The sequence below is a fragment of the Pan paniscus genome, chromosome 15 (assembly GCF_029289425.2).
Source record: "Pan paniscus chromosome 15, NHGRI_mPanPan1-v2.0_pri, whole genome shotgun sequence".
Taxonomy (NCBI): domain Eukaryota; kingdom Metazoa; phylum Chordata; class Mammalia; order Primates; family Hominidae; genus Pan; species Pan paniscus.
Window position 1 is genome coordinate 58,020,256 of NC_073264.2, and position 23,924 is coordinate 58,044,179.

The window sequence follows — 23,924 nt, forward strand, 5'->3', positions numbered from 1 at the left end:
GTGCTATCACCTCCAGATATGTTTAACATTTATTTTGTTATTTGCAATAATGATAAAACCTTCCTTACTACAACAAAGATATATGCTACATCAGAGTAAGGGCTTTTTCTGTCTTATATTCTGTGTTGTATTCTCAGTTCTAGAATAGGCATGGAGTAGGCACTCGATAAATATTTGTTGAGTAAATTAATGAATAAATGAACATCTATTCACACAGTCATGCATTGCTCAGCACCAGGGATATGTTCTGCAAAATGCATCAATAGGCAATTTTGTTATTGTGCAAACATCACAAAGTATACATACACAAACCTAGATGGTGTAGCCTACTACACACCTTCCTTACTGCAATTAAGACATATGCTACATGAGAGTGAGGCCTACATCTAGGCTCTGTGGTATAGCCCATTGCTCCTAGGCTATAAACCTGTACAGCATCATACTGTGCTGAATACTGTAGGCAATTGTAACACAATGGTAAGTATTTATGTATCTAAACATAGAAAAAACACACTGAAAATACAGTATAAAAGATTTTAAATGGTACACACCTGCATAGGCCACTTACCATGAATGGAGCTTGCAGGGCTGGAAGGTTCCCTGGCTGAGACAGTGAGTGAGTGGTGAGTGAATGTGAAGGCTGAGAACATGACTGTACCTACTCTAGATTTTATAAACACTGTACACATAGGCTACACTAAAATTTATTTTAAAAATTTCTTTCTTTGATAATAAATTGACCTCAGCTTACTGTAACTTTTTTACGTTATAAACTTAAATGTTTTTAACTTTTTGACTCTTATAATAACACTTACAAACATCGTAGCACTCACCGTACAAAAATATTTCTTTGTATCCTTATTCTATAAGTGTTTTTCTATTTTTAAATTTTTAGAAGTTTTTTTTTTTACTCTATTAACATTTTTGTTAAAAACTAAGACACAAACACACACTTAAGCCTAGGCCAACATAAGGTCAGGATCATCAATATCACTGTCTTCCACTTCCATATCCTGTCCCACTGGAAAGTCTTCAGGGGCAATAACACGCATGGAGCTGTCATCTCCTATGACAACAATGCCTTCTTCTGGAATCCCTCCTGAAGGACCTGCCTGAGGCTGTCTTATAGTTGAATTTTCTTTTTTTAAGTAGAAGGATTACTCTAAAATAACAATAAAAAGTATAGTACACAATAAACAATAAACAATAAAAAGTATAGTATTTGTGTAGTAAATGCATAATCTGGTATCATAGTCATTTATTATCATTATCAAATATTATGTACATACATAATTGCACATGCTGTACTTTTACACAACTAGTAATGCAGTAGGTTTGTTTACATCAGCATCACCACAAACATGTTAGTGCATTGCACTATGACATTATGACGACTAAGACATCACTGAGTGATTGAATTTTTCAGCTCCATCATAATCTTACGAAACTATACTGTGTTCTGTCATGGACTGAAACGTCGTTACATGATGTATGACTCTGTATTTTGCAATTTTCCAGATAGTGCTATAAGTGCTTTGTTTTCCTTATCTCATCTGAGCTTCAGTACATCCTACTCAATAGGTACTATACCTTTTTAGTAAGGAGACCGAGTCTTAGAGAAATTAAAGGACCTCCAAGGTCACATATCTAGTAACTGGGGAAGGAAAGTAAGAATTAAATCCAAGCAGTCTGACTTTGGCCCACAGCCTTAGCCACAGTATTAAATTTGTCGGTGCAATATTGTGAAATAACAGCAATTTGGCTGGGCACAGTGGCTCACGCCTGTAATCCCAGCACTTTGGGAAGCCAAAGTGGGCAGGTCACCTGAGGTCAGGAGTTCGAGACCAGCCTGGCCAACATGGCAAAACCACGTCTCTACTAAACATATGAAAATTAGCTGGGCGTGGTGGTGGGCGCCTGTAATTCCAGCTACTCCGGAGGCTGAGGCAGGAGAATTGCTTGAACCTGGGAGGTGGAGGTTGCAGTGAGCTGAGGTTGTGCCATTGCACTCTAACCTGGCTGACAAGAGCGAAACTCTGTCTCCAAAAAAAAAAAAAAAAAAAAAAAAAAGAGAAAAGAAAAGAAAAAGAGAAAAAGGAAAGAAAAGAAATAACAGCAATTAGCATTTGCTATGTGCTTCTAAAATATATAAACTATTTTCACATCTGTTTTCTCTTTTAATAACATTCGGTGACCTGAACTAATGTTATAATTATCCCTACTTTACAGATGGGAAAACTGAGAGATGAAGTTATTTGTCAAAAGTCACAGTGCCATTAAGTGGCGGACTTGGAAATTAAACTCAAATCTTCTCAGTCCTCCTGGCATTTACGATGCAATAGTTTAAAATGGCCAGAGACCTACATTTATGGTTTTAGACATATGAAAAGAAATTCTATTTCAGAAGTCTCTAATAAAACAACTGCATTTAGTAGTTACTAATAAAGAATTCTGTTTTAATATTCACTAATTGTATTTTAATAGTTACTAAGTCATTACTAATAAAAAATTACACATGAGCTCTATTTTTAAATTAATTAATTAATTAATTTGTTTTTGAGACAGGGTCTCACTCTGTCACCCAGGTTGGAGTGCAGTGACATGATCACGGATCACTGCAACCTTGACCTGCCAGTCTCAAGTCATCCTACCACCTCAGTCTCCCCAGTTTCTGGGACCACAGGGACCCCACACCACCACACCAGGCTAATTTTTAAAATTTCTTTTTGTAGAAATAGGGTCTCACTGTTTTGCCCAGGCTGGTCTTGAACTCATGGCCTCAAAGGATCTGCCCACTTCAGCCTCCCAAGGTGCTGGGATTACATGTGTGAGCCACCATGCCTGGCCCATGAGTTCAAAATTTGGGGGGACGGTCCTCAAGCATCTTTGACTTTGGAAGGATATGACATTAACAAAATTTTCACTGGTAACTTTCACAAAGACTGCACAATCATTTGTTCAGGAGGCTCTACGATATGCATTTGTTTTATATGTTGAAAGACATTTACTTATGATTGGTACAATAACTTATCTCCTCCTCTCCTCTTAGATACTTAGTCCTACAACAGGTGATGGCAGATGTCTCCAAAGTGTGTTTTCTTTTGACAAATTAAAATATATTATAAACATGATTCTGACAAGTAAGATTCATGGCATGAATGTAAAAAAAACAGTCTGGGTGAAGTGGCTCACACCTGTAATCTCAGAACTTTGGGAGGCTGAGGTGCACTGATTGCTTGAGCCCAGGAGTTCAACACCAGCCTGGGCAACATGTCAAGACCCCATCTCTAAAAAGAATATAAAAATTAGCCAGATGTAGCAGTGTTTTCCTGTAGTCCTGGCTACTCGGGAGGCTGAGGTGGGAGGATCACCTGAGACCAGGGAGATCTAGGCTGCAGTGAGCCAAGATCGCACCACTGCATTCCAGCCTGGGTAACAGAGCGAGACACTGTCTCTGAAAAAAAAAAAAAAGGGAAAGAAAAGAAAAAAGAAAACAGAGGAGTAGCAGTAAAAGTTACAGAGGCTGAAAAGATCTCGAGGCTGCACAGGAATGGCAGGAGACACAATCCAGAGCAGTGGTTCCCAACCTTTTTGGCACCAGGGACCGGTTTGGTAGAAGACAATTTTTCCACATATGGGGGTGGGTTGGGGGCAATGGTTTTGGGATGAAACTGTTCCACCTCAGATCATCAGGCTTTAGATTCTTATAAGGAGTACACTACCTAGATTCCTGGCATGCGCAGTTCACAATAGGGTTCACGCTCCTGTGAGAATCTAATGCCACTGATCTGACAGGAGGCGGAGCTAAGGCCGTAAGGCTCACTCACCTGCCACTCACCTTCCACTCACCTCCTGTGCAGCCCAGCTCCTAACAGGCCATGGTCAGTGGCCTGGGGTTTGGGGACCCCTGATCTAGAGGCTGCACTGAGGAATGGCGGGAGATAGGATGGAGAGAAATCTGAATCAATGTGCTGGAGAATGGCTGATGGTAGTGACAACAGGAAAAGGGGTGTCAATCAAGGAGGGCACAGACTTTACCAGTATGAGTTGTGGGATAAAGGTGAGGAGGGTTTGATAAAGAGTAAGTAGATTAAAGAATATGTCAACCTTCTCTTCAGGGTAATGGATGAAGAGGTATTCTCCACTTGTGGAAGGTGAGAAGGGAAGATTGGCACTGTATGTCAGGGTAAGATGGTAGAGTAACTGTTCATGATATGAAGAATAATTAGCCTTATAATAGGAGATCCAAAAAGTAGCAAAAAATGACTTGGAAATCTTTAGGGATCAGAAACTGAATATAATTTAATATAGAAACATTATCATTAAATAGAAAGGTATTATACTTTGACATAATAAGGAAGTATTCCTATTGTCTATTCAAAAGTCTTACTTTTCATAAAGCTTTTAAAGTTTATAAGCATGTTACTGGCCAATTTGATGTTCACATTAATCCAAGACTCACCTTAGCACATGCTGATCTGCCCGCCTGCTTCTTCAACATGCACAGATTTCTCTCTTTTATGAACATGTGTGGTATTTACTTTCCATACTACTCACTTCGAATTTGTCATAATTAGCTTCTCCATGATAGTTTCAGTTTTTACACACACACACCTGTAATCTCGCCAGCTAGGTGTGTATGTTTATTCGAAGTAACCTGTGTTCGAGAGTACCTGCCACAGGCTTTTTCCTAGAGCTGCAATGCCTAGTTTGGGGCTGACATATTTGCTTACTCAGCTACTAATTGCTGAGTGATTATTTAGGCTTTATTTGGGCTGTTTTCTTCTTCACAGCCAGCAAAAGTTGCAGTGAAAACCACATGGTACAATTTATGGAAATTCGTGAGTTGTAATTCATTCACAATTTTACTTCTAGATGAAAGGCAATGAGTATCCCTTTAAGTGAGAAATTTGATAAAAACTGGATTTTTAAGGAAGCATCACCTCCCCCAAAGGGTAGGCTTCCTTTCTGAGATCTCCTAGCTGCCAAGGTTGCTAAGGCAAACCTTTGCATATACAAATTTGGGTCAATGTGTTGACAGGATGTCAGATTTGTGTAGCTAAGGGAGCTTCAGCATGAATATTGAGCTGTATGCCACTCTATTGATGCCCAAATGAACCTGTAGGTGCCTATTTGTGCCTGAGGCTATTGGGGTGGAAAATAGAAGCCCTTCTTGTGAAAACCTAACCAAGGTCCACAACCCAGCCTTGACCAGCAGCAATTGGTTTTCAGCAACAACTGAAAAGTAAATTCAAAGAGATCTGAATGATGGAGCACTGGTTTCTTTTCATCATACAGCCTGTAATTTCATGTTGCAATTATTTTTCCTCATAGACTTACCTGTGCATATATTAGAAGTCTTGCCGGTGCCAGGAATCAACAAATAGTTGAGTAACGAAGACTAATTTAATCAGCTAATTTGGAGAAACTAAGTCTTACAACTATTATTTAGTTCATCAAAACATATAAATCTCAATGAGAATAATGAAATATGTGATAATTCTTTTTTTTACCAGAAAAGTACTATTTGAAATTATATTTTAGGGCTATGAAAATTTTACTTGAGATTGAACACAGTAAACTTCAGATGACTTTTATATTATTTAAGAAATAGAAGTGTGAATTAAATAGTATTCACCATAAGCACTTGTTTTAACTTCTTAATGTTCTGTTACATAACATTTTGTTATCTAGGATTTCACTAATTAGTGTTTCTACATATGTATACTACAATGATAATTGATGTTATAATTGATCAGTCACAATGATTTTGAGTTATTGACTGACCTTTTTAATTATCAAAGATTTAGTTGTACACAAACCTAGTTTTACTTGATATTTGTTTTTAATTATTATTTTATAAGAATTGGCAATCTATTAGAAAACCATTAGCTAGATTATTTGAATAATATCCATATCCTCCAATCATGTAAGGTAATATAATTTATTTTCTTTGCTCCAGTAGACACCCGGGGCATTTGAAACCTTGAGCAGATCATTTTTTCACACTTCCCTCGTCTTATACAACAAAATTATCTTCTGTAAAATTTATAAAATGAAACCAATAATAATAATGTCTAAAAAAGAAATGTAAACTATGAATATTTTATTTTACTGAAGTTTAAATTTATAATTGTTCAGGTAAAGGAAAAATAAAGAATTCTAAATAAATAGAGATTATAGTACAAAAAATGGAAATAATGAATTAATAGTCTTTGAGTATATTAAGGCATTTTTTTGAGAAAAGGGAAAAATATTGTGTCTACATATCAGTCTGTTGCAGTAATAAATAATATTATAATTTCTGCTTTTCACCTTGAGCTATAATTTCTGCAAATTTGTCAGTGACTTTGTCAAAATTGATCTTTACACATTTATATTCAATAGATAATATAGTCAGACTTATCCTTTCCCTTTGTTGATTAAAGAACACTTTTGGCCGGATACAGTGGCTCACGCCTGTAATCCTAGCACTTTGGGAGGCTGATCAGGAGGATCACTTGAGCCTAGAAGTTTAAGTAAGACCAGCCTGGGCAACACAGAAAGTCCCTGTCTCAAAAAAATTAAAATCTTAAGAATATTTTTAATTAACTTTAGTTTTGAAATGTTTCTTTTATATGAAGCAAAATATAACCATAGGAAAAGTTTTAAACAATTTTGGCAGAAATTCATAAAAATCCCATTTTACAATAAATCCCGTGTCTTTGTTCCTTCAGAATCAATTCTAATGGCTCTTAAATATTTCTGCGGTAGAAAAAAATTAACTATAAATAAAAATTCCAAGTGAGCACTCAGGATGACAGGATTGAAGTACCTTGAACTCTATTTCTTTGTCTTTATAATTGTTATGGTTTGAATGTTTTTCCCAAATTTCATGTGTTGAGAAATTAATCCCCAGTCATATGTTGATAGTATTTGAAGGTGGGATCTTTGAGAGTTAGTTAGGGTTAGATAAAGTTATTGAGGTTGGGACCCCTTGATAGTATGGTGACTTTATAAGAAGAGAAAGAGAGCTGAGCTGGCCTGCTGTTGCCCTCTTGACATATGATATCCTCTGTACATCCAGCAAACAGGACCTCACAGATGCCAGCAACTTGACATTGGACTTCCTAGTCTCCAGAACTCTAAGAAATAAATTTATTCATTTTTATAAGTCACCCAGTCTGTGGTATGCTGTTATAGCAACAGAAAATGAACTAAGACAGAATATTGGTACCAGAAGTGGGGTTGTTACTATAACAAATATCTGAATTGTGGAAGCAGCTTTGGAATTGGGTAATGACTAGAGGCTGGAAGAATCTGGAGGAGCAGGCTAAAAATAAGCCTGTATTGCCATGAACGGAGCATTAAGGGTGATTCTGCTGATGGCTCGGAAGAATAGAAGACTAGGGAAAGTCTGGCACTTCTTAGAGATTACTTGAGTGGTCATGGCCAGAATGTTGATAGATAGTAAAGGTCTCAGATGGAACTAAAGAACAAGGTATTGGAAACTGAAGCAAAGACTATTATAAAGTAGCCAAGAACTTGCCTGAAGTATGTCTATGCTTTATGGAAGGCAGAATTTAAGAGTGACAAATTAGAATATTTAGCAGAAAAACTATCTAAACAGCAAAGCATTCCAGTTGCTGCATAGCTACTTTTAACTGCTTATAGTAAAATAGGAGAGAATACATATATATATATATATATATTTTTTTTTTTTTTTTTTTGAGATGGAGTCTCGCTCTGTTGCCCAGGCTGGAGTGCAGTGGTGCTATCTTGGCTCACTGCAACCTCTGCCTCCCGGGTTCAAGCAATTCTCTCTGTCAGCCACCCGAGTAGCTGGGATTACAGGCGTGCACCACCACGTCTGGCTAATATTTGTATTTTTAGCAGAGACGGGGTTTTGCCATGTTGATCAGTCTGGTCTCAAACTCCTGACCTCAAGTAATCTACCTGCCTCGGCCTCCCAAAGTGCTGAGATTACAGGCATGAGCCACCATGCCCCACTGAGAAAAGAGATTATTTAAAGACAGAACTTACAATTAAAAGGAAAGCAGAGTGGAAAGATTTGGAAAATCTGCAGGCTAGCCAAGTAGTAGAGAATGAGAGTATTTTCAGCAGAGAAATACTAGAGAGTGACCAAGTGACTGCTTGAGAAGATGAGTATGGGTAGAATGGAACCAGAGGCTATTCATTAGGATAATGGGAGAAGAACCTGAAAGTATCTCAGAGATCTTTCAGGCTGCCCCTCCCATCACAGTCCTGGAGCTGTGGGAGGACAAAATGGTTTCAGGGGACAAGTCATTGCCCAGTGTCACCTCCAGTCTCTGCTACCTGCATTCCCGTGCAGTGTTTCTCAGCCACCTCAGCTGTGGCTCAAATGGTTCCAAGTGTGACTGCACCAGCCACTCCTGAAGGTATGGTCGTAAATCTTGATGGTATCCACCTGGTGCTAATTCTGTAGGTGCACAGAATGCAAGAGCTGTGGAGGCATGGCTTCCTCCACTTGGATTTTAAAAGATGTCATAAATAGCCTGGGGAAACAGGCAGAGACTTGCCACAGGAGTGGAGACACCACAGAATGCCCCCACTACAGCAATGCCTAGTGGAGCTGCAGGGGCAGGATCACCCCTAAAACCCCAGACTACAACTACCAGTGTGCAATGCCAGGCTGGGAGGATTCCATGAGACTTCAACATGTGAAAAGAGCTGCTTGAGCGGAGTCCAGCAAAGCCATAGGGATGGTGCTGCCAAAGATTTGAAAGTCTAAACCTGCAGTGTTTCTAGGAGGTGGCATATGGAGTCAAAGCTTTAAGGTTTAAAGTCGTTTTCCCTTTTGAGTTTCAGAATTACTTGAGACCAGTTACTGCTTATTTTCTTTCCTCTTTCTCTCTTTTGGAATGGGAATGTCTATCCTATGCCTGTCCCACCATTATATTTTGGATGTAGATAACTTGTTTTGATTTCACAGGCTTATAGCTGGAGGAAATTTGCATGGGATAAATTGTGCCTTGAGTCTCACCCAGATCTGATTAAAATGAGACTCTGGACTTTGGACTTTTGAAGTGGTGCTGGAATGATTAAAGATTTTGGGGATATTGGAATGGAATAAATGTATTCTGCATGCAAGAAAGGCATAAATTTCAGGGGCCAAGGGCTGAATGCTGTGGTTTGAATGTGTTTCTCAAAATTCATGCGTTGGAAACTTAATCCTCAAATGCACATGTTGGTGGTATTTGGAGGTAGGGCCTTTGGAAGGTAATTAGGGTCAGATAAGATCATCAGCGTAGGGCCCCCATGATGGGACCGGCGGCTTTATAAGAAGAGAAAGAGAGAGCTGAGCTGGCAAGCTCTTACCTCTTGCCATGTGATGCCTTCTGCTATATTATGATGCAGCAAAAAGGGCCCTCACCAGATGCCAGCACTTCGTTATTGGACTTCCCAGCCTATAAAACTGTAATAAATAAATTCCTTTTCTTTATAAATTACCCAGTCTATAGTATTGTTATAGCTAACAAAAAACAGACGAATACCACAATCATTGCGCTCCTACTGTTCATTTAAAATCTATTGTTTATATGCAAGAATATATAGTATCACTGAGATGAAAGACAAACTGTTCCCACAGCAAACTCAATGGCTCTCAATTCTTATAAACTGACTCTCAAAATGAACATGGGTAGCTGAGTCCATATTTATTGGGGACAATGTGACTGACAGTTTTCTGAACTTTCATGTAGAATGCAGCGTTTAGAAAGCCTAAGAAATAAAAATGTGCAAACTTTTGATTTCACAGGCTCACACCTGGGGGTAATTTGCCAACTACATTATTAAAACTTAATAATGTAATTGAAGTGTACAACTATATTACTAAAACTTAACAGTAACCACAAATATTGTTTAGAACTTAGACAAACTATTTTTGTGGAGAGTATTATTTTATTCCTTACATTGTTTAGAATCATGAGCACCTGGGGATGATACAAAAAAGCAGATCCTTTTTTTTTTTTTTTTTTTTTGAGACAGAGTCTCACTCTGTTGCCCAGGCTGGAGTGCAGTGGTGCAATCTGGGCTCACTCCAACCTCTGCCTCCTGGGTTAAGTGATTCTCGTGCCTCAGCACCCCAAGTAGCTGGGACTACAAGCATGAGCCACCACACCCAGCTAATTTTTGTATTTTTAGTAGAGATGGGGTTTCGCCATGTTGGCCAGGCTGCCCTTGAACTCCTGGCCTCATGTGATCTGCCAGCCTCGGCCTCCCAAAGTGCTGGGATTACAGGTGTGAGCCACCATACTTGGCAAAAGCAGATTGTTTTTAAAGTTGTTGTAATATTGATTTTCCACTCTCTGAAGACAGTGCCTCATTACTTGTATGGAAGGTTCTGACTGTCACCCAGTGTGTCCGCTCCCTCCACCTTGAGTCCACCACTGCTTTGCTTTATAAAGTTGTATTTCAATATTATACTAGGTATTTTGGAGTGTAGTTTTCCAAAACCTTTTCTTTACAGTGTATTTTTTTTCTCTCACGCCTCTTCTTAGTATATCAGAAATCTTTTGTTTAGTATTTCCAACTTATTAATTGTCATTCAGGAAGCTGTATACTGTTTGATGAGAACTAGACCTATAGATAAATACTGATTTGTATTTAGCATGTATTTGTACATTTGTTTAAAAGAATAATGCCTTTTAAAAAGTAAGAATGAAAGAGATTAAACAGAAGACTGTGGAAGCATTCCCAACAATTTTTTTTCATATGTGTTTGCATTTGCCAGTCATGGAAACTAACTTATCATATCCTATCTCTTTCATGGAGGCACAAAGTAAGAATCCTTCACAAGAGAGCTCTCTTTTTCTTGTTTCTTCATCCCAGTAAATAAGTATGCATGGATTTTTTTTATACATTTATCAGGTTTTTTTTTTTCTAGCTGGCACCCCAAACAGTGCCCAGGCTGCATGATACTATGCATGGGTCTGTTTTGGTTTGACACTATTGTATTCTTTTCCTCTCTATAAAATTAATTCCTGTACAGCGTCTGAATGGGTTTTTAAAACAATCAATTAGCTTTTACTTGGAAAATCTTTTCCTGTCTTATATAGAATAATGATTTTTTTTTCATCTGTCAAGGGGGTTATTAATAAATGCCACCAGTGGGGTTAGAACATTCTCTGGTGTTTGCTTTAGGGGAACAAGGGGATTGTCGGAAATCCTAGCCAAACTGAACCATAATTAGAGAGAAAATGTTAGCAATTAGAACTATACGTTAGGCTTTAATTTACTACCACGGAAAAGTCAAGGGTGGCATTTCTATTCCATTTTTAGGTGCAGCCAGATGGATTGCTCATTACAGGGTAATTTCCACCGACCCTCTGCACTTCTCAGGGTAACAAAGCAGCTGACAGTGCTGTGCAGCCCAGTGGCTCAGATTTTATTTTATTTTTTGTGGGGGTGGAGAGTGGGGTAGGAGGTTGAGTAGTTATCAGTTTCCTACATAGTCACTGACATTACTGGGAATCTTTTTACATGCTGAATAATTTTAGGCCAAGAAAGCAGTTTGGTAACACAAGTACATCAATATAATTTACTTTTCTACCTTGCCCTACATGTGTTGGTTATACTAGCATATTTTAGCAATCTTCACATTTTAAAGCTCCCCTCTTCAGTGTTTCTAATTTTGGTTTTTCCTAGTAACCAAAATGAGCATTTTAAGTTGTTGTTAAGAAAAGAAACTACACACAGCGTCTCACACCAAAGTAATATAGCTGTAATCTAATTCTAATCTAATTCCAGTAAAGCTTTGAAGGCCACGAGGTGATATATTTTTGACGATGCAGGATACACTTTATAATTTTTTCTTTTTATCTCACAATCAAACGCCATTTCTTTGTTACATGTCCTATCCAATTTTTTTTTTTAATAAAATGAATTTGGTGCCAACATTGTAATGTAAGTGTATTTACTTCAGGGTTGCAACATTTTCATGGGGGAAATAAATCTACTTACTTTATATTATCATGAGTCAGTATCAGTCACAGTTTCCTTTGCTTATGAAAATATAGTTGGAAGTTCCTTTATTATATTTTATTTTTTTATTGAGATAAAATACAGAGAACGTAAAATTTACCATTTTAACTGTTTTTAGGTATACAATTCAGTGGTGTTAGTACAGTCACATTGCTGTGCAAACAGCATCACCATCCATCTTCAGAACTTTTTTATCTTCCCCAACTGAAATGTTGTATCCATTAAACAATAACTCCCCATTCTCCCCCTCTCCTTAGGGAAGTACCAGGTAAAACAGGACTCATACAATATGTGGCCTTTTGTGCCTGGTTTATTTCACTTGCATAGTGTCATCAGGGTTTATCTATGTTTTCAGTATTGCCTTCCCTTTTAAGGCTGAATAATATTCCTTTATATATGTATCATAAAGGGAAAGTACCTTTATTTATTTATTTATTTTTGAGACAGAGTTTTGCTCTTGTTGTCCAGGCTGGAGTGCAATGGCGCAATCTCGGCTCACTACAACCTCTGCCTCCTGGGTTCAAGCGATTCTCTTGTCTCAGCCTCCGGAGTAGCTGGGATTACAAGCATACGCCACTATGCCTGGCTCATTTTGTATTTTTAGTAGAGATGGGGCTTTCACAATGTTGGCCAGGCTGGTCTCGAACTCCTGACCTCAGGTGATCCACCTGCCTCTGCCTCCCAAAGTGCTGGGATTACAGGCATGAGCCACTGTGCCTGGCTGAAAGGTACCTTTATTTTAAGTACTTTACACATATTTCCTAAGGCTGTAGCTCCATACTCAAGTCTTGTTTGTACTCTGCTATCTGTAGCTATTATCTGTTTAACAAAGCCTCGCTGGCCTCACCACGGTTGATGTGGCTAATAAGAAGACTTGGCATGTTTTGCCCCATGACGAGTTTGTCAGAGGCAGTTTAGACAATGAACAAAGGAAAATATCCAATATTTCCATTAAAAATACCAGTTAGAGAGCAACCATGTAAAACTAATTTTTGAGTCATGACATGCAGAGAAAAGTAGTTAATTGTATTTTCAGGTAAATGTTAAGACAACATTACTAAAAACATTTGCATTCATAATTCATTACAGTTATCAATGGTTGAAAAATTCAAACAACTAAGCATCTTAAATTTTCTCTTTAAGGATCAGAAAACCAGAAATATTTTCCCTGCATTCTATATTATATCAGACTTTAGCCAAAATTTTTCATGCTTCTAATGGAAAAATCATCAACACAAAAATCCCGCACTTTTGTCAGTTGAAGATATTACGGTTCTATAACAGTGTGACAGAAGGTATTTATTCCTCAGAACATCCATATTATGTAAACAAAACATTAGTGAACGCTTGGTTTTTAAATGTTTAGATGCTAAAACTTTTATATTAGACTACTCTGCCTGAAGTTAAAGTTAGCCTTTCATAGGCTAAGTTACTAAAAAAAACTCTTTCCAAGAAAGGAATGAGAAAATTTTATAGAAGAAAATTTAGAATTATGGTTTAACAATCTGTTTAATATTTTTTTTTTTATTCATTAGAAGGGGCAAACCTGTAACTGTTCTTTTAAAAATAGTTCTATCTCAAAGATATCAAGCCGGGCGCGGTGGCTCACGCCTGTAATCCCAGCACTTTGGGAGGCTGAGGCGGGCGGATCACAAGGTCAGGAGATCGAGACCATCCTGGCTAACATGGTGAAACCCCGTCTGTACTAAAAATACAAAAAAATTAGCTGGGCGTGGTGGTGGGCGCCTGTAGTCCCAGCTACTCGGGAGGCTGAGGCAGGAAAATGGCTTGAACCTGGGAGGTGGAGTTTGCAGTGAGCCGAGATCGCGCCACTGCACTCCAGACTGGGCAACAGAGCGAGACTCCGTCTCAAAAAAAAAAAAAAAAAAAAAAAAATCAGCTTTGTGCTCCTACCCTTTCTGACCCTAGTCTTTCTTTTTCGTCACAGACTGTATTCTCTTCCCCGCTTCCTCCCCACAATTTCCTTCTTGCTTTCCACAATCATTTATTAAATGAGAGCTTAGTATGTGGCAGGTGGGACATTTGGAGATTCAGAGATTAATATGACATGTTTACTGCCTTGGAGGAGCCCCCTGTAGGTACAGGTGTGTCTGGTAGGTTTTTAATTGTGTGTCCTCTCTAATCTACTGCAACTAAGTTCATGGAGTACTGAGTTGGTAAGAAAGGGTACCAAGATCTATTAGTGATTTCTACCTACGGCCTGGCCTGTAGACAGAATAGTTGACACATGTGTCGTGTCTTTGCCAACCCTTAGTCCAAGACAGCCACAGCTTTTTCCAACTCCATTTTTTTTTCTATTCGGTCTCTAAAGTTGAGAACTTTAAAGGATGCTTTAACTATCACTCTAGAACACTTCACCTTATATTTCCACCAAGTGCCTACCCAATCAATCCCTAAATCATGTTCACCATTACCAATTAATTTTTCTCTCTCTTTTTTTTCTAGGCTACCAAGTCATGATGGAGAAAAACATGAAACCACTGATTCAGTTCATTGCAAATTCATTCTACCAAACCTTACCTGGCTCTTGTTGCTGCTTGGTGGTCCTTTTATTAATCTCTTGGAGACTCACTGATTAGTTTCCTCCATTGATCATCTAAAAGCTTTTTTCATATTTTTGAAACTCACTGTTTGATCTCCTCTTCCCCTTGTACTCGGAAGGTGAACTTGCTTTCTGCTTTACTGAGAAGTTCAAGGTTATCTGCAATCTCCTTCAACTTTTCACTCCTATCCTATTTTCTATTTTCCTTCATCTCTTGCTTCCTCTGCTCTTTTGTTTTAGGGAAAGAAACAGTCCCTTTATTTCTAGGTTGAACCCAACTTCTGCAGGACTTTTGTCTGTAAATTGTACTTCTTTTTTTTTTTTTTTTTTTTTTTTTTTTTGAGACAGAGTCTCGCTCTGTCACCCAGGCTGGAGTGCAGTGGCATGATCTCAGGTCACTGCAACCTCTACCTCCCAGGTTAAAGCAATTCTCCTGCCTCAGCTTCCTGAGTAGCTGGGATTACAGGCGCCATTCCCAGCTAAATTTTTGTATTTTTAGTAGAGACGGGGTTTGGCTATGTTGGCCAGGCTGGTCTCAAATTCCTGACTTCAGGTGATGCACCCACCTCCGCCCGCCTCGGCCTCCCAAAGTGCTGGCATTACAGATGTGAGCCACCGTGCCCAGCTAAATTGTACCTTCTGTTCCTTAAAAATCCTAAAATCCCTTGTTGTAGGTTCTTTAATTTTGAGAAAGTAATAAATAAAGCACAGAGATTAATAAGACAAATATGCTTGTTTGCAAAACCCAGAATTGACTGTTAATATTATCATACACTGGCTTATCCTTTTTCTAATAAAAAAGTTTCAGATAAAGTTGAAGTTCCCCTTGACCTACCTTTTCAGTCCTGTTGCCTGCATTCCCTCCCTCAAAGCAACCCTATATAATATCTGCATGTATTCTTTGAGGTCATTAAAGAATACATTTATGTGCCCATATACATAATAATGTGTGTGATTGTTTAGTGGGTAATTTAAGAATTTACGTATTTAATATTCACAGTCTATTTTGTGATGTTTCTGTCTTCTATCCATGCTAGTATATGTAGAGCTATTTGTAAGTTCCCTGAGGGCAGGGACTTTGTCTTGCTCATTGCTGAATCTCCAGCACCTAGAATAGCATTTGGCATATAGTAAACATTCAATCTTCCTTCATTCCTTCCTTCCTTCCTTCTTTCCTTCCTTCCTTTCTTTCTCTCTCTCTTTCTTTCTTTCTTTCTCTTTCTTTTCTTTCTTTCTCTCTCTCTCTTTCTCTCTCCCTCCCTCCCTCTCTCCTTTCCTTTCTCTTTCTTTCTTTCTTTCTTTCTTTCTTTATTCTTCCTTTTTTTTTGGTGACAGGATCTCACTCTGTCTCCCAGGCTGGAGTGCATTGGCACCATCACTGCTCACTGCAACCTCCTCCTTCCAGGCTCAAGCAATCCTCCCATTTCAGCCTCCCAAGTGGCTGGGACTACAGGAGTGCACCACCTTGCCTGGATAATTTTTTGTATTTTTTTTTGGAGAGACAGGGTTTCAGCATGTTGCCCAGACTGGTCTCAAACTCCTTTGCTCAAGTGTTCCTCCTGCCTTGGCCTCCCAAAGTGCTGGGACTATAGATGTGAGCCACTATGCCAGCCAATATATGTATATATTTCTTAAGTGAGTTAATATCATTCATTTTTAACTGCTGTGTAGTAATCAACTGTATGAATATTCCACATATCACATTTTATTTATTCATTCTCCTACCAGTAGACAATGTGTGCTTTCCTAATTTCCATGCTTCTTATTACAAATATTGTTGTGGAACAGCCTTGTACAAGTCTCCTGTGCCTACGTTTGAGTTGTATCAGAGTTGGAATTGCTGCTTGTCACAAATAAACTTTAAACTAGATTTAGCCAAATTGCTTTTCAAAGTTTTCTGGTTTTAAAACATGTTCAAGAATTTCTCTCCATATTTTTTTCCCTTTGAGTGTTCTATACCCTGAAACAATAGTTTTATTCTTTCTATCAGTGTTTTAACTTTTCAAGATGATAATCTATGGCCTTAGGATCTTCATGCCTGATGCTTGAAAGAACTAACCTTTGACTTTTAAGTGATATTAGCCAGCCTCCCCTTATAAAGATAATTAATGTATAAATACATATGTGTATCTGAGAAAACTATCACTTTGATCATAAAATTATTTAAACAAAATTTGACTACTATAATGTTGCTTTTATGTAACTAATTGCAAACCATTTTGTTCTATAACTACTTAACTATATATCTTTATAAATAAATTTTAAGATCTTCAAGGGCATAGTTTGTGTCTTACTCAACTTCTTATGTCCATAGCACCTAGAACGTAATGAATGGCACATGTATATGGAAAAATTATAACAATTTATATTTACAATTTCTTTTCACTTCATAATAAAAAGTATTTAATTTTTTTTAAGAAGTAAATTTCAGAAGATCATCTTAAGTGGATGTTCTGTACTTTAGCTGGTGGTCTTCAGTCTGCCACACATGTAACCCTCAGAGGTATGGAAGATGTTTCAAGGATACCTAGTCATACAAAGTTTTCAGGGAGCCAGTTTGCAGTTGATCCTCAACTTCCATGTTTACCCTTTCACACATTTATTGATTTTCTTTTTTCTTTTTCTAGCGGTACGATTCCATTCATAGAAAGTACAAAACTACGTAAAACTAATGTATGCTGTTACAAATCAGGATGATGATACCTTTGTAAGAAGTGGTAGTGATGGGAAGGGCTTCTGAAGTGCTGGTAGTGTCTATTTCCTGGCCAAGATGTATTCAACTGTACAAAATTCATCAAGCTGTTTGCTATATGAATGTGCATATTAAACTTTGATAATGAGTTTAAAATGGTTTGCTAGAAATCAGAAATAGAAAACTTTAAGTATTAGATATCTTTGTTTTATAAGCCACGGGGGAAACTGATACTCTTATACATGACTGGTAGGAATTAAAAATGGTGCAGCCTTTATAGAGGGGATTTGGCAAACTGATCAAAATTACAAATTTGTTTACCATTTACCCCTTGACCCAAGAATCCCAACTGCGGAAATGTGTCCTAAAGATAAGCTTGCATGTGGAACCAATGTATATTTACGCTGATCCATTGCAGCATTATTTATAATGGCAGAACACTGGGAACAACCATATATTCATCAGCAGCTACTTAAACTCTGGTACATCCACACAGTAGAATATGATGGAACTGTTAAAAAGAAGGAAGAAGTGCTGGGCGTGGTGGCTCATGCCTATAATCCCAGCACTTTGGGAGGCTGAGGCAGGTGGATCACGAGGTCAAGAGATCGAGACCATCCTGGCCAACATGGTGAAACTCCATCTCTACTAAAAATACAAAAATTAGCCAGGCATGGTGGTGGGCACCTGTAGTCCCAGCTACTCCGGAGGCTGAAGCAGGAGAATCACTTGAACCTGGGAGGCGGAGGTTGCAGTGAGCTGAGATCGCACCACTGTACTCCAACAGAGTGAGACTCAGCCTCAAAAAAAAAAAGAAGGAAGAAGTTCTCTATGTGTTGATGTGGAAAAATCTTTTGGGTATATTGTTAAGATAAAAAAAAATAAGGTATAGAACAATGTATATAAGGTGACCTTTTTACGAGAAAATGTGAAAAACAATACTTGTTTTATTTTTATAAAGATAATAGTAAATATTTATTTTATAAAGATATAATTGTTTTATTTTTATAAAGAAATCCTGGAAGGATAGCAAAAAAAAAAAAATCTAATAATAATGGTTCCTTAAAGAGGTAAGTGTAGGGTGACCAACCATTCTGTTTTGGCTGGGACCGTCCCAGTTTGTTTGTTTGTTTGTTTTGTTTTGTTTTGTTTGCTTTGAGACACGATCTCACTGTATTTTCCAGGCTGGAGTGCAGTGAAGCAATTATAGCTCATTGCAGCCTTGAACTCCTAGGCTCAAACAATCCTCTGACCTCAGCCTCCCAAGTAGTTGGGACTACAGGTACCACACTTGGCTTTTGTCCCAGTTTTAACACTAAAAGTCCTGCATCCCTGGCATCAGGACCATTGGTCACCATGGCAAAGGAGAGAGACACAGAGATGGGAGTAACATCTGTCAAGGTGTACCTTTTTGTATCATTTTTATTTTTGAACCAGGTGAATGTATTACTACAGAAAACACTTTCAAGAACATTTTATTACAGAAATAGCAAACATATCCAAATAGAATAATCTAATGAACCTCCACATACCAATCATTCACCCTCAACAATGATCAGCTAATGGCCAGTCATGGGAGAAGGGACATCCACCTTCACTTATTATTATTATTATTAGTTTTGAGTCAGGGTCTCACTCTGTTGCCAAGACTGGAGTGCAGTAGGGCGCTCATAGCTCACTGCAGCCGAACTCCTGGACTCAAATGATCCTCCTGCCTCAGCCTCCAAGTAGCTGGGACTATAGGCACCCGCCACCATGCCTGGCTAATTTTAGCCACTTATTATTTGGAAGCAAATCCAAGAATACCATTATCACAATTACACATTAACAATACTTTTTAAATATAAAACATAGTCAGTATTAAATTTCAACAGTTTGTTTATGTGAATGAAGACACAAGTAAGGTCCACACATAGGGACCAGGTGTATTAGTCAGGGTTCTCTAGAGAAACAGAATCAATAAGGAGTGTGTGTGTGTGTGTGTACAGAGAGAGAATTGACTCATGTAATTATGGGAGCTGGCAAGGTAGGCTGGCAGGATGGAAACCTAGGGAAGACTTGATGTTGCAACTCAAGTGCAAAGGCAATCTGGAAACAGAATTCCCCCTTCTTTGGAGGACCTCAGTCTTTTCTCTTAAGGTCTTCAACTGATTGGAGGAGGCCCACCCAAACTTACTTTTACTTTACTCAAAATCTGCTGATTTAAATGTTAATTTCACTTTAATATGTCAACTATACCTCAATAAATTTGGGGAAAAAATAAAGAATAAAAATACCTTCACAGCAGTATGTAGATTGGTGTTTGACCAACTATCTGGATATCATGGTCTAGCCAAACTGACACATAAAATTAACCATCACACTAGGTGATGTCTTTTTTTTTAGAGAGCAAGTCTTGCTCTGTCACCAGGCTGGAATACAGTGGTGCGATCTCAGCTCACTGCAACCTCTGCCTCCTGGGTTCCAGCAATTGTTCTGCCTCAGCCTCCCAAGTAGCTGGGACTACAGGTGCCTGCCACCACGCCCAGCTAATTTTTATATTTTTTTAGAGATGGGGGTTTCGCCATGTTGGCCAGGCTGGTCTTGAACTCCTGATCTCAGGTGATCTGCCCACCTCGGCCTCCCAAAATGCTGGGATTACAGGTGTGAGACACCATGCTGGCCTTAAATCTCTTTTAATTTATGGATTTCCCCAGCCATCTTCCTCTCTCTCTTTTCTTCTTGTAATTTATCTGTTGAAGAAGCTGATTCTTTAGCTGTAATTTTTGTTTTTGTTTTTCTAATTGTATCCTCATGGTATAGTTTTGCTTTTGTTTTTTGAGATAGGGTCTCATTCATGCCCAGTCTGGAGTGCAGAGACATAATCATAGCTCACTGTAACCTGGAACTCCTGGGCTCAAGCAATCCTCCTGCCTCAGCCTCCTAAGTAGCTGGGACTACAGTTGTGCGCCATCAAGCCCAGCTAATTTTTGTATTTTTTGTAGAGACGGGCGCCTTGTTTTGTTGCGTAGGCTGGCCTGGAGCTCTGAGCTCAAGCGATCCCCCCACCTCAGCCTCCCAAAGTGTTGGGATTACAGGTATAAGTCACCATGCCCAGCCTGGAATACTTTCAAAAGAACACATTCTCCTAATGCAGTCTTTGGTTCAACCAGTGTTACAGCATGTGTAGGAAAGTCAGGTTTAATGCTTGTTTATTTCACTTTATTTACCAGCTTTCAACTAATGAGTTTGTTGACCAGCATCCTCTAACAGCAACCAGTTGGTTTGTTTTAATAGCATTATGAATTCATGAGTTTAAACACCACTATACAAATGAGAATTTAAAAACATTTGATGGGTTTCAAGCCGTATCTTTATTGATGCTCAGATTGTTCCATCCTTGGCAAGAAGGAGTATCTCTCAGTTGGCTCCTGGATCTTTTTCACATGCCCTTAATAATCCTGGGTATTTTCCTTCCTATTTGATAAGATGACAAGATATTCCAGGCTAATCTGTACTTTTTTTTATTTCTTTCTCTTTCTTTCTTTCTTTTTGTTCTTTCTTTCTTTCTTCTTTCTTTCTTTTTCTTTCTTTTCTTTCCTTCTTTCTTTCTTTTCTCTCTCTCTCTCTCCTTCCTTCCTTTCTTTCTTTTTCTTTTTCTTTTTTTTTTTTTTTAAGATGGAGTCTCGCTCTGTCTCCCAGGCTGGAGTGCAATGGCGCAATCTCAGCTCACTGCAACCTCTGCCTCCCGGGTTCAAGCGATTCTTCTGCCTCAGCCTCCCAAATAGCTGGGATTACAACAGGCGCGTGCCACCACAGTCAGTTAATTTTATATTTTTAGTAGAGACGGAGTTTCACCATGTTGGCCAGGATAGTCTTGATCTCCTGGCCTCGTGATCCGCCAGCCTCGGCCTCCCGAAGTGCTGGGATTACAGATGTGAGCCACTGCAGCTGGCCAATCTGTACATTTTCTGCTTCAGAGTTAAAACCAGCCATTTCACTGTGAAGTTGTCCTTTCTCTTAGGGAAAAACGGAATTTCAAGTCCACTGTCTGGACACTAAGGATGCTAGTTATTATTGTAAGTTATCATAAGGCTATTCTAATCCTTTTCAGCGGATGGAGTCAACAATTTTTTTAAGGTAAAATATACAATGAGTTCATACTAATATTTCTAGTTCAAATTCACAACTATAGGTTTTGTTATTCAAACTCTTCTATCTTACATCTATATTTTCTTTTTCTTTCACTAAGAATTCTAGCTCTCAAGGACACCACAGATGGCACCACAGATTGTCAGAATTTTCTTGTTTTCTTTATTCTACATTACACAGAATAACACTATTAAAGTTACCACTCACAATATGATTACTGCAAAGTGTTTACAGTTCTCTTTTGCTGCTCTTTTCATTCTACTGATGACTGGATATACATGTAAATTCGTTTATTTTATGTTACTTTTTATTTGTAGGGATTGTTTTTATATTTTAATTTTGTATGCTTCCCAAGACTTATCTAGAAAACAGTGTACATTCAAAGTAGCCTAGTTTTTATTTCCTTGATTCCATTCTATTCCTTCCCTCCCCTAGTAGATAACCATTTAAATAATTTTATGGTTTATCATTCCATTTTTTAATTAATAAAAGTAGATTACACATGCACGCATGCACAATCACACACAAACGCTTTTAAAAAAATACAAACATACTATAATTTCTCTACTTGGATAATATATATTTAAATTGATATTTATATTCACTATACATTCAAATAAATAAATACAAATAAATATAAATGTAAATGTATAATTTTCTTCACTTACCTTAAAAAATATCCTGGAGATGAATCAATGAGAATGGGATTATACAAAGACAGATATTCCTTATTCCTTTCCACAGCACTTCATTAGATAGAGAGGGGTTTCGTGCTGGTTGCCCAGGTTGGTTAGTGATATCTCTTTTTTTTTTTTTTTTGAGACAGTCTCGCTTTGTCACTCAGGCTGGAGTGCAGTGGTGCGATCTCGGCTCACTGCAACCTCCGCCTCCTGGGTTCAATCGATTCTCCTGCCTCAGCCTCCCGAGTAGCTGTGACTACAGGTATGCACCACCAGGCCCAGCTAATTTTTGTATTTTTAGTGGAGACGGGGTTTCACCATGTTGGCCAGGCTGGCCTCAAACTCCTGACCTCAGGTGATCTACCTGCCTTGGTCTCCCAAAGCGTTGAAATTACAGGCGTGAGCCATGGCACCCAACCATTATATCTCCTAAGAAGTTACTAGCCAGGTGCGGTGGCTCATGCCTGTAATCCCAGCACTTTGGAGGCAAAGGCAGACAGATCACCTGAGTTGAGAAATTACTCAAGCAGGAGTAAGAGGCATACCCAGTAAAGTAGCTGCTAAGTACACATGGCTATTTACATTTAATTTTAATTAAAATAAAATAAAAAATTTAGTTTCTCAGTCACATTAACCAAGTATCAAGTACTCAACAGTCACAGATGAGAAGTGGCTATTATATTGAAGGGTGTATATTATAGAACATTTCCGTCATTGCAGAAAGTTCTATTGGGCAGAAATAATCTAGAAGCCATAAATATCTCTGAAAGAGGCAACACAACTCTGACTTTCATGATGCTCCTGATGAACATTGATGATGGTATGATGATGAAAGTTATAATAATAATAATAAACTAGTGCCATTTGTCTTTTACAATACAACAGGTATTGTATTAATCTCCTTTCATAAACATCTCATTTCTTCTCTCATCAACACTGTGCCATATGTATTACTTATTCTCATTCTACAATTGAGGAAATTGAACATTCGCAGTGTTCAAGGTCACATAGTTAGTATATACCAGAGCTGGGTTCAACAGAAGTCTGACTCACTCCAAAGCTCATGCTTTAAACCACTCTACCATACACCCTCTCTTATTAAACATCAGAGATGACATAAATTATGGAAGATGAAGTTATGGATGCAAAATATAACCTCTCCCATCTGTGACTGTTTTCAGCTAAAACAGCCTGATATGAGGCAACTCAAACCTTGCTTTTTGAGTTTAAGGGAATATCTTAAAAGTAATACTGACATAAAAGAAGAACGCAGTTTCATTTTTTATTTTTATTTATTTATTTTTTTAGAGATAAAGTCTTGCTCTGTCACCCAGGCTGGAGTGCAGTGGCGTAATCATAGCTCACTGCAGCCTCAAACTCCTGGGCTCAAGTGATTCTCCTGCCTCAGCCTCCGGAGTAGCTGGGACTAGAGGCACATACCACCAAATCTGGCTAATTTTTGTGGTTTTTTTCTAGAGATGAAGTTTTGCTCTGTTGTCTAGGCTGGTCTCGAGCTCAAGTGATTCTCCCACCTCGGCCTCCTGAAGTGCTGCAATTACAGATGTGAGCCATCACACCCTACCCAATTTCGTTTTTTTTTGTTGTTGTTTTTGTTTTTTGTTTTTGTTTTTGTTTTGAGACGGAGTCTCGCTCTGTCGCCCAGGCTGGAGTGCAGTGGTGCGATCTCGGCTCACTGCAAGCTCCGCCTCCCGGGTTCACGCCCTCCTCCTGCCTCAGCCTCCCCAGCAGCTGGGACTACAGGCGCACGCTGCTACTCCCGGCTAATTTTTGTATTTTTAGTAGAGATGGGGTTTCACCGTGTTAGCCAAGAAGGTCTTGATCTCTTGACCTTGTG

The 23,924-nt window shown here is 38.5% G+C and overlaps 1 protein-coding gene across 1 annotated transcript in view; it reads left to right on the forward strand.

The window, feature by feature from the left end:
* Positions 1-6,312, forward strand: part of LOC130540778 (uncharacterized) — a 108,647-nt gene extending 102,335 nt beyond the window's left edge. The window contains exon 3 of the mRNA XM_057299698.1: positions 5,335-6,312. Coding sequence (XP_057155681.1) covers positions 5,335-5,395 — 61 coding nt within the window. The 3' untranslated portion in view covers positions 5,396-6,312. The remainder of the gene's footprint in view (positions 1-5,334) is intronic.
* The last annotated feature ends 17,612 nt before the right edge of the window (positions 6,313-23,924 follow it).